Consider the following 12,481-nt stretch of genomic DNA (forward strand, 5'->3'; position numbering starts at 1 on the left):
TTTTTATTGATGAGTAGTCTTCCATTGTATGGGTATACTCTATTGATCTACTGATGGACATTTGGATTGCTTTCAAATACGACTTTTTACATGAATGTATATTTCCTTCTCCTTAGGTAAGTATCTAGAACAGTGATGGCTGGATTATATAGTAGCTATATGTTTAACTTTTTAAGAAATTACCGAACTTTTTCAAACTGGTTGTACTGTTTTCCATACTCACCATCAGCAATTGAGAGTTCTAGTTTTTTAGGATCACTGTCAGTTCTTGGGATGATCAGTTTTAAAAATTGTAACCAGTTTAATAAATATGTAGTGAAAAATGTAGTAGTATCTCATTGTGGTTTAACATTTTTCTTTCTCTAATGATTAATGTGTAGCCATGAAATTAAAAGATGCTTACTCCTTGGAAGGAAAGTTATGACCAACCTAGATAGCATATTGAAAAGCAGAGACATTACTTTGCCAACAAAGGTCCGTCTAGTCAAGGCTATGGTTTTTCCTGTGGTCATGTATGGATGTGAGAATTGGACTGTGAAGAAGGCTGAGCGCCGAAGAATTGATGCTTTTGAAGTGTGGTGTTGGAGAAGACTCTTGAGAGTCCCTTGGACTGCAAGGAGATCCAACCAGTCCATTCCGAAGGAGATCAGCCCTGGGCTTTCTTTGGAAGGAATGATGCTAAAGCTGAAACTCCAGTACTTTGGCCACCTCATGTGAAGAGTTGACTCATTGGAAAAGACTCTGATGCTGGGAGGGATTGGGGGCAGGAGGAGAAGGGGACGACAGAGGATGAGATGGCAGGATGGCATCACTGGCTGGATGGCATCACTGTCTCGATGGACGTGAGTCTGAGTGAACTCTGGGAGTTGGTGATGGACAGGGAGGCCTGGCGTGCTGCAATTCATGGGGTCGCAAAGAGTTGGACACGACTGAGCGACTGACCTGAACTGACTGAATGATTAATGATGTTGAATATCTTTTCATGTGCTTATCTGTTACCTCTTACTTTCTTGGTGAAGTGCCTGGTCAAATCTTTTACCCATTTTTCAATTGGATTCTTTGGCTTCTTTTTGTTTTGAGAGTTCTTTATGGATTCTAGATGCAAACCTAAAATATATATATATATATATATATATATATATATATATATATATATATATGTGATTTGCAAAGGAATGCAGTCCCCCCTTAGTAGTTTTCTTTCAAGATTTTTAAGTTGTTCTTCTGTCATCCAGCCTCCATTATTGCTACTGAGATTAGTCTTTTCTGTGTGACTGCTTTTAAGATGTCTGCTTTGTCCTTGGTGTTCTGCTTATTGTGCTATGTCTAGGCCTAGGCATTGTTGTTGTCAGCTGCTCAGTTGTGTCCGACTCTTTGTGACCCCATCGACTGCAGCACACCAGGCTTCCCTGTTCTTCACCATCTCCTGGAGCTTGCTCAAACTCATGTGTGTTGAGTCAGTTATGCCATCCAACCATCTTGTTCTTTCTTGTCCCCTTCTCCTTTAGCTTTCCATCTTTCCCAGTATCAGGGTCTTTTCTAATGAGTTGGCCCTTTGCATCAGGTTGCCAGAGTAGCTTTTATTTATTCTCTTTTTTTGAAATGAACTGTTACTTTCAGGACCTGAGAATTCATATTTTTATAAATTCTAAAAATTTGATATCCATAGCCCTTTAAATGTCATTTGTTATTTATTTTATTTTTCCCCTGAAGACATCTACTAGAAAAGTAATGGACCTTCTTATCTATCCTCTGTATATTCTAATATTTCTCTCACATTTTCCATTCTGTTTTCTCCTTTGTTGCATTCTGGGTAACTTCTTTGGGTATATTTTCCAGTTCTGCTTTGTTTAGTCTGCTGTTTAACCCATCCATTGAGTATTTTTAAAATAATGACATATTTTCTTTCATTCATACCAATATAGATTCTTGGACATTTATTTTATACTTTGGATATAATCCAATCCTATGTTACATATATATTTACTCAAATTGCTCCAATTTTGGCCATGTTTGGCTGCTCTTTCTCATAATTTTTGTGTTGTTTTGACATGCCCCATTGCAGCAAAATTTTTAAAATTTGGGTTGAGGAGTTTATTCTCAAGATACTCCAGGCTCATCTTGTCATATTTTCTGCCCCAGTACTAGGATCAACTATTTCCCCCCAAAGCTCTGGTTTCCTTTATTGAAACCAAGATCTGGTTCCTATGTGTGCCAGTTGCTGTTGGAGTGTTCTTGCTGCTAGGCCCTCTCAATCTAGAAAAATATGGCAGCTAGGAAATATTAATACACATGTTTGATTTCTATTTCTATTCATATTTTCTTTATTTCTATCCTTCTCTTTGTCCTTCCCGTCTTTCCTTCCAAACTTCTGAATTCATATAGATACTCCCAATTCTAACTTAATACCACTGTACTTATTCTTACCCTCTGCTATTTGTTGGAGAATGCTATATACAATAATGCTAAAGTCATTATTGTAGGCCCTTTCATCAGACAGGGTGAGGGAATATGTGTTTTTATAGTTGGACATGACTGAGTGACTGAACAATAACAAATACTAACCTGTATATATGCATACGTATAAGTATTTCTATATGTATTCATTCCTATTTCTATTAAGCTAAAAAGGAGTTTGTAATGATGTCTTTAATCCAAAATCATATGACTCGTTGTACAATGCCCTACCCACCCACTTTTTTGTTTGTAACTTCCTACTCCACCAGTGAGAAACCTGGTTCCTACCATCTACCATCCATTTACTTAATTGTTCAATTCTGATTATATACATACAGTGACTTCAAAATTGTTGACTTGTACTCCACGAGAAACAAATTTACCAACTAGAGTGTAGACTAGGATGCTTTTGTATAAGTTTCTTTGTCTTTGGTTTTACAGTCTCTACTGATATTCAGGTCATCATCTTTTTCTCCTACCACCTTCAGTGACATTATTTCATTCATCTGTGATATAGTTAGATTCTTTTGTCACAGTCTACTTTTCATTTTGGGATTCCCTGGGCTCCTAAATGATTTTTAAAATTTGCATACGTTATGGTTTATTCTTTGTGCTGTAAAATTCTTTGGATTTTGACAGATGCTTCCTGTTAGGTGCCAACCAATATAGTATCATTACAGAATATTTTCCTCACTCTGTGCTTTACCTATTCAACCCTCCTCCTATTCTCCTAGAACTTCTGGAAGTCACTGATAGTTTTATTGTCTCTTTAGTTGTTTGTTTTTTTTTTTCCAAAAATTATATAAATGGAATCCTCTAATATGGAGGCTAGCTACATGCCTTGGAGAAGGCAATGGCACCCCCCTCCAGTACTTTTGCCTGGAAAATCCCATGGACAGAGGAGCCTGGTGGGCTGCAGTCCATGGGGTCTCTAGAGTCGGACACGACTGAGCAACTTCACTTTCACTTTTCACTTTCATGCATTGGAGAAGGAAATGGCAACCCACTCCAGTGTTCTTGCCTGGAGAATCCCAGGGATGGGGAAGCCTGGTGGGCTGCCGTCTATGGGGTCGCATAGAGTCGGACATGACTGAAGCAACTTAGCAGCAGCAGCAGCAGAGGCTACATGCCTGGCTTTTTTAAACTTAGCAATATACATTTAAGGCTCATCCATGTTTTTACATAGTTTGATAACTCATTTCTTCTTATTGTTAAATAGTATTCTATGTATTGCAGTTTGTTTATCCATTCACTAATTGAAGGACATCTTGATTACTTCTAATTTTTGCAATTCTAAATAAAGTTGCTATAAGAATTCTCATACAGATAAAAATGCAACTTTTAGGATTTCTTCTATTTTTGTTGTTTCTCTTTGCATACATATTTATGTAGTTCTTTTTTATTAATTAATGTATTTATTTTTGGCTGCACTGTATCTTCATTGCTGTGCACAGGCTTTTTCTAGTTGCAGCAAATGGTTGCAGTGGTTTCTTTTTAATTAGTAAAATCTTCCATATACTTGTGCATGAAGAAGCTATCTGTGAGGTCATCCATGACATGTTGACTTTTCTCTTGCATTTTCTTTACAGATATTCAAGAATTTTATGAGGTAACATTGCTAAATTCTCAAAAAAGTTGTGAGCAGAAGATAGAAGAAGCCAATCAAGTTGCACAGAAGTGGGAGAAGACATCCTTTCTTGCTTCATGCCATGACAACCTTCAAAAGTCTGCAGAGGTACATTATTGAAAGTTTTGAAAGTACTAAATATTTATTTATACCAGTAAATACCAAAATTATTTATACCAATAAAGAAGTAGTAGTTATTAGTAGTGGTAGTTTTAGTAGTAGTAATGATTATTAACAAACGTTATCAAACAATAATAATAGAAACTTAGTTACATACTATAGTGCCAGTATTACATACCAACATTACATACCATACTGTATATAATATTTGCATATGAAAATTCAGATTTTGCCAAAAGATAAAACCAGGTATAGGAAGAACATGATTCTTCATGTTATATAAATGAGTTCTGTCACAAATATTGTCATTGTTTGAGCTGACTCAAGTATCAGGCATTCTGGAATTTCAGAACATGTGTTGATGCAATGCGGGAAGGAGACGGACAGCGAGGTTGGAGAGTATGGTCTGAGACTATGATCTCTGTAGTAGAGTCAGGTATCCTGGGGCAAATAAAATGATTTATTGGGATATAGGAACAAAATAATAGAACTCTCATTTATATTGCTTTTTATTATGTTCTTTACAATCTTTTATGTTTAGATAATTTATAACATTAACAGTCATACATCTACATTTAAGAATAAATATAAAGCTATTAGGACATGACTGAGCGATTGATCTGATCTGATCTGATTAGAATTGTATATGCTCAAATGGTTTTTTGTGGATGGGATTATGAAATCAAAAGTTTGAAGACTACTGTTGGGTTTAGCAGTTACCAAAGAGCAAGGCAAGTTGAGGTATGTCTCGTTTTCATAGGCTAGGGTCAATATGGTGGCAGGAACTGATTAATGATGTTTTTAAGTGGCAGTTGGTACTTTGAAGGCAGGTAGTGTGTGTGTTGCACACACATGCACACACACAATCTGTCAAAATTGGGGTTGTGGAGCCGATTTGGAAACTGATTGAATCCTAGTGCGAATCAATGGCGCTTTGATTGCTGAGTCTTTGAATTGTTAAGTTTGAGACCTGTGATACACTTTCCAGCCTGCTCAGAACTTATTTGGAAACTGGATAAGACTGAAGCTAATGATCACCTTGATTCCTTGAAGTATAAGTTAACAGTGACAGTAATGTGTCAATGCATAGATACCTACTATGTGAGGTTTCTTAAGTACTTAAAAGCATTAAAACATCTTAATTTCAATACCTAGAAGTAACTTGACTTCTTAATCTTTTTTTCTGTACAAATATATGTACAGAAAACTAGGACAACAGCTTGTAGGGTGTGTTGATGACTTTTAAATTGAATGCTGTGCTAATAGTATTTATCCATATAACATCAATAAATATTCTTGAAAATATTTTAATGACTATACAATATTCTACCATTTGGAACTTAAGCAGTTCTCCATTAAAAATTGAGGCTATCTCCAGTTTTGTGCCATGAGTAATGTGTAATGGCTATCTGTGTATGTAAACCCTTGTGTTTTTTCCAGTTATTTCATTAGGGTTGATTTTTGTAAATGAAACTACTGAGGCCAAGGATATTGACGTTTTTAAGGCTCTTGTTACAAATTGTCAAAGTGCTCTGCAGAAGCGCTATCAGCAATGTTAGAAAAGACAAATTTACCTATATTCTTAGTAGCATTAGTTATTTAAAATATTTGTCAAAATAAAAGATAAAATTTGGTACATAATGATTTACATTGCAATTGAGACTGACCTGTGTTTTCTTATGGTTATTGGCTTGTATTTGTTTTGTGATTTATTCAAGCTCTTTGTCCATTTTCCTGAGTGGTGCTAGAATTCTTATAGTTTTATAAGAGCATTTTATTTATGAACTATGTCATCTTGCAGTATTTCTAGTTTGTTGATTACTGATAATTTTACTTATATGCTTTTTGGCATTCAAACTATTTAAAATTTTTATTTGATAAAATTGAGCACATTTTTTGTTTTTATTCTTCTTTCTTTGCTTTTGCTTCTCCATTCCAGGATTAGTTAACTATTCTATTTTTTTGTGGTCTGTTATTGCTTTGATATTTGTTCTTTTGAATTTTTAAAAATTATTTTTAATAAATCTCTAGATCCCTAGTCCAGGACATATACCTAGTTTTGTATAAAATATCAAAGATATGCTTAAGTTCCTTTTTAAAAAGAACTTTCTTGTTTTTGCATGTCTCCTCTTTTACCTGCTTCCTTCCTATGTTGCATTAGCTCTACCCTCCCCACATACAAGGTAACCCATCTTAATAACTTAGTGTGTTTAATCCTTCTTCAGTCATGTAATGTGTATTCATATATAAACATAAAAATTATATATATTCATATATAAATTATATGTGTGTATATATATCTGTATTGAAACATGCACACATATATACACATAGAATTTTGCACAATAATGGTTTCTCAAAAAACTTTCATATTATTTGACTGCTTCTTCAACTTGCCTGGCATAGCTTTCATTCATTCTTCTCATGGATGCATAATTTCGTAGTGTGAATATGTCTTCAGTCATTCCCCTTAATGGTAATTTACTGTTTCCGGTTTTCCGCCACTATAAATAGTACTGCAATCTGATGATTGCATGTACAGTCAAACTTACTGATGCTTTTGTATCTATAGGATAGATTCTCAGGGATGGTATTATTGGCTTCATGTTATGTGTATTTTTCATTTAAATAATGTTGCTGGACTGATTTCACCTTTCACATTTCTGCTGACACTGCATGTTGGTACAATTTAACCTCACATCCTTCACAGCAGAAGGTGTTACTGCTCTTCTTAATTTTTGCCAGTTTAATAAGCTTAGTAATAGTTCATTTTTAACATAATTTCCAGTTTTCAGACTACTGGTGAATTTGAGCATTGTTTCATATGTTTGTTGGGTATTTTAGTCTGCTATTCTATGAATTTATTCATATTCTTTTTCTCATTATTCTATTGTTTATCTCTGTTTATTTGTGTGGGATTTTTGTATATTCAAATTATTCAATTTAGACAATATTGCCGTATATAGATTTTCTTAGGGATAAACATTTTCCACGAATTGATACATACATGTAATGTCTTTGTTTTATGATTAGTATCCTTTCAACAAATACATCAGCTAGAAAACTTATTAAAATAAAACCTTTAGGCTGTTTATTCAGCAGTTATCTATAAGATTATTTGATTGAGTTGATATAAATCAGGACTTATAATTGGTTTGTGAACAGACGCCAGCAATATAAGGAAGAATAATGAGAAAAAATTCACTTGGGAATTAGACTTAGTCATTTTCAACATCAAAATTAAGATAGGCAAAATATATTTAATATAATACAGGTTTTTCCACATTCAATTTTAGCATTTCTTTTAATGCAATTCAGCATATCTTGTAATCCCCTGTTGGAAAGTTCTCAGTCTATAGTGATTTGGATATTGGCCAGTTATATCCAAAATATATGAACATGAACACACATTAACTCCAGGCAGTATGCTTCTTAGGTGAGTCTGATTGATTGCTCTTCCTTAATGGGGTATGTGAGGCAAAATGACAGGTCTTACTGAAGATGGAAGTGGGAAGAGGGGTAAAGTATCTTTATTTGGGATTTCTGTCACCTGGGCCAGGATAACTAAGGATCTTGCCCTGTGGCGGTCAGCTTTCCAAAAGCTAGGTTTAGAAAGTGAGTCCAAATTAAATTGATGCTAAAATAGTCTAAGTGAAGAATAGCAATTGAGAAATGGAAGGGAAAATGGAGTTCATAACCAGAACAGCTTAGACTAACATTAAGTAGATGCTGAGGATGGAGTGCAAATACTTGTCATACTTTTTAATTCTCACTCTGTATTCCCTCCTGTGAACAAACTGGGTTTATTTAAAGCAGCTGGGAAAGAGATAAGCTCTGTAAGGACAGCAATCATAAATCTCCATTTTCTCTGATTCCTGGGCACCCACAAGAATGTTTGTCACATAATAGGCTCAAGAAGTATATTTTAAACCAGGAGAAAGTCCCTCTATGCATCCTCTGGTTCCTAGTTTCAGTCTGGTCGTGAGACGCCTTGTGTATCCCATCATGCTTCTCCTTTTCCGTTCTCTTAGTTGAGTCTCCCCATGATGTAGACTACAGTGGAGAATAAATTGGTGTACCTTAGTTGATCAGAGCTGACAAAGGAAGTCATGGATAGTACCTTCTGAATCAACAAGAATGATACCTATATTACTGGTACATTGGCTCTAGAAACAGAAATTTCAAAAGTCAAAGGTCTTACCACTAGGATATTGCTTTCTGTAATATCCTGATTAGGAGTTTCTCCCATGACTCAAGTGGTAAATAATCTGCCTGTAATGCAAGAGACACAGGAGACTCAGGTTTGATCCCTGGATTGGGAAGGTCCCCTGGAGAAGGATGTGGCAACCCATTCAGGTAATCTTGCCTGAAAAAATTCCGTGGACAGAAGAGCCTGACAGGCTGCAGTCCATATGGTCACAAAGAGTTGGACACAACTGAGCATACATACACATATATGTACTAGTACACTTATTTTCAAAAGATTTTATTTAGACATCCATAGCCTTTCAAAATCTTTGACAATGGAAGAAAGTGCAAAAGGAGCTATCTTCTCACCACTGCGGTCTATCAGTCTGAGGCAAAAGTCAAGAATAGTGGTTGAAATAATTATTTTTTATGGATTCAGTATTTAACTAATTTTTTTGTTGTTGTTGTTTTAGTGGAGTCAAATCAATCTCTTGAAGTATTTTGACAATGTAAAGACAAAATCTGGTAGCATGAGAATGAATATTTCAGAGCAAATGACCATTGGATTGGATATTTTAAAGACATCTGACTACAATATGTCAGTGTTACTTTATTGCCAGTAAGTGTTGCCATCCCAGTAGAAGGCTCCTCAAGGACGGACACCACTGTAGGCTGTCTAGCACAGTGCCTGGTGCAGGTGAATATTAAAGAAATATGATAGGACGTGGAAATGTTCACTTTATTTTTCTGTAGATCAACATGATCTTGGTATGAAGCCTTAAATCTGCCAAGAGGCAGAAAATATAATCTTAGTCAATTCTAGGTTTTCTCAAAGGCTTCCCGCTTTATACTTAATCACTCCCCCACTTTTCCTGTACAGTCTGTTTTTTTCTCAGAGGGAACAATTCCCTGGGGGCACATAGTCCGCCACTGCATCTCAGAGCAGAGAGATTGTGTAATATTGTACCTCAGTGTGTTGAGAGTGCCTCAGTGACTATTGATGGACTGAATAATGTTGATGAAAGAGACATGCAAGGAAGTGATACTAAGCAGGACCCTGTGGAGGCTCCTGGGCACAGAACTCTACCTGTGTCCTTAATTTTTCAATTATAGGAAATAGGCTTAATTCAGCCTCCATGGCATTCTGTGAGTTCTAAGAGGCAGGTTCAAACAGTTGTTAATTAGGGAAGGGAGGAAATGTAAGACAGGCATGGAGCAGTCAAGAGAAGCAATAGTGCAGCCTTGGGGCAAGGCCTTGCTTCTCCATCAAGGGATACAATATCTTTGAGCTGTTTTGTAGTTGCTGAAATCCCCACAGGGTGGGAGAAGTTAAAGTTAACAATGGTCTGCCATCCACAAGCAAGTAAGCCCTAGACCAATGGGAACCAGAAGGTTGATGTTGCTGACTTCCACTTACCTCATTACCAACCAATCAGAATAATGTCCATGAGCTGATCACTCCCTCTTTGATCCATTTCTTTAAAACTTCTCATTGGTACCTGCTCTAGGTTGAGACACACAGTCTTGAGGGCGCTAGCCTGCTGTGGCCCCCTTTGCCTGGTGAAGCAATAAAGCTATTCTTCTCTACTTCATCCAAAACTCTGTGTGAGATTTAATTTGGTGTCAGGGTACAGCGGAGAAGGCGATGGCACCCCACTCCAGTACTCTTGCCTGGAAAATCCCATGGATGGAGCAGCCTGGTAGGCTGCAGTCCATGGGGTCGTGAAGAGTCAGACATGACTGAGCGACTTCCCTTTCACTTTTCACTTTCATGCATTGGAGAAGGAAATGGCAACCCACTCCAGTGTTCTTGCCTGGAGAATCCCAGGGACAGGGGAGCCTCTTGGGCTGCCGTCTCTGGGGTTGCACAGAGTCGAACACAACTGAAGCGACTTAGCAGCAGCAGCAACAGGGTACAGAGCCAAATTTGACTTCAGAGGCATCATGGTCATCAGTCAGCGTCTGTTATGAGATAATTCCCACTGGGGCTTTTCCTTCCTAATCTTTGGTAGCCATCACTCCTTTAAGTTGGCATTTGTAGCTGAGATGCATATTTCCACCTGGTCTCCAGCTTTAAGGTTCACTTTACCATCTGTTCTTCCTCTTCATTCCAACCACAAAGAGTCTTCACTTAAAAAGAAAATCACCACCAGTACATCTCATAGCTACATGGGTGAAAACCAGCAAAATGAACATTTGGCTGTTTCTTGTTCTTTGGGGGCACAGTGGGATCTTGTGAAGCTGCTCAGGATTTACTCTCTGGATTTTCCTCTACTGTTGTTTCTGCTTTATTCTCCTGTGCCCTTTTGGTGCCAGGCAACTTCTTTACAGGCTTAGAGTTGGGAGAAGGATGCAAGTTGAAGTGATTCTAATAAAAGTTTTCTTTTTCTCTTCTTCTCTCACTCTTTCACGTGAATATTTTTGGTCAGAGAGAGGTGGAGTATGTATATGTAATTGGGAAGAAACAGATTCCATTTGACTGCATATTCTTACAAATCCAGTCTTCTGCCTGGACTATGGCTTTGAATTTAAAAACAAAAATACAGTGTCTGTGCTTTCTGTTCTTATACCCCCGGAAGTTCTGGAGACCTCTAATACAACAACTCAAATGTGGGAATGGTTAGGGTAAAAAGAATTGGTGAGGAATACCCATTATTAATGTCATTCTATGCTTCTGCAACAGATGCAAAATCTTTCAGCAAAGATTTTCTTCATTGGTTGTAGCGCATATCCTAAAACTTGAATCTTAATGCCTGACTTGCTGCAGGAAAACTTGCTATCAAGAAAAAAGGACAGTAGATAGAAATTTCTTAATCAGGTTCTGAAAAATAGGAAAAAAATAAAACGAAGCCTAAAAGTCTCAACAACAGTTTTGCCCCCCTTGTTTTATTGGAATATAATTGGCATACAGACTAAGTTTAATGTGTACAGCATGACTTCACTTACCTATATTGTGAAATGATTACCTCAATAAATTTAGTCAACATCCATTACTTTATATAACTACCCTCCCCCCAAAAAAAGAAAAAAGCAGTTCTTGTGATTAGAACTCTTAGAATATATTCCCTTAACGACTTTCAGATGTACCATATAGCAGCATTACATTGTAGTCATGTTGGAAATGCTCTCAAAAGGTGTCTTGGGAATAAGACAGACAATGAAAGATGGCTTGGCAAGGCAGTCTTTACTTCTGCAGAAGGGTGCCCGGCAGTCAAAGGTCTGGGAGTAAGCACGCAGAGCGGAAGTCCCCTCTGTTGTTGTTCCTGAGACGCAGGTTTCCTCCTCCGGCTCCTCTTAGGCTGGGAGTCACAGACACAGTCTTCCTGGATGTCACCTAAATTTTTGATTGGGTGATTTATATTAACTATTTTCCCATCCTTTTAGTTCTTTGTGCATGTCCAAGATAAAGCCCACAAGATTCACCTGCCGGGACAAAGCCTGCTAAATTAGACCGCCAAAACAGTCTTGTGAGGGAGGAGAATCAGAAAGTGAAAAGAACAAAGGATTGGCAACTAGCTGCCATTTTTGGAATCTTACTTATAAGCCAGCTATATACCTTTCTGTTCAACTATTCTAAGAATGTTGAGTCGAATCTTCTATTCTGTTCAACTGTATCTAAGAATGAATCACCTTTTATTTCTTATAACTTCTCCTTTGATAGAAGAGATCATGTCTTTCTTACAGTCATCATGTTGTACGTTACATCCCCAGTATTTATTTATTTTCTAACTGGAAGTTTGTACCTTGTGAAACCTTTGTTTTTAAAAGATAATTGTGAAAAATGCCGCACATTTTGCCTTGCCATTTGACTCAGTAGTTCTTTGATATTTTGGACTCTGTGTTATTCTCTACTTCAAAATTTTTGCTATAAAATAAGTCATAAATGATGGAAAAATAAGGCTGGAATTTTGTAGCATGTGGTGTGACACTGTGTCATATTTAATATAATTCTAAGTGACTGACTTTCTACTGCTCTGTTTTCAAACAGTGTACAAGAAATCTAAAAACCTTCACAGAGGTGAGGGCTTTAGCATTGCTGGTGGAACATAAGACAGACTGCCAAACTCCTTTGTCAAAACCTCCCGGGAT

General features: G+C 36.9%; 1 protein-coding gene across 1 annotated transcript in view; it reads left to right on the top strand.

Moving 5' to 3' along the window:
• The window catches only part of LOC138986259 (disks large 1 tumor suppressor protein-like), a 516,603-nt gene that overhangs the window by 330,951 nt on the left and 173,171 nt on the right, over positions 1-12,481 (top strand). Inside the window, exon 3 of the mRNA XM_070365272.1 lies at positions 4,047-4,192. Within this exon, the coding sequence (XP_070221373.1) occupies positions 4,047-4,192 (146 nt within the window). The remainder of the gene's footprint in view (positions 1-4,046; positions 4,193-12,481) is intronic.

Source organism: Bos mutus, chromosome 29 (assembly GCF_027580195.1).
Source record: "Bos mutus isolate GX-2022 chromosome 29, NWIPB_WYAK_1.1, whole genome shotgun sequence".
Taxonomy (NCBI): Eukaryota; Metazoa; Chordata; class Mammalia; order Artiodactyla; family Bovidae; genus Bos; species Bos mutus.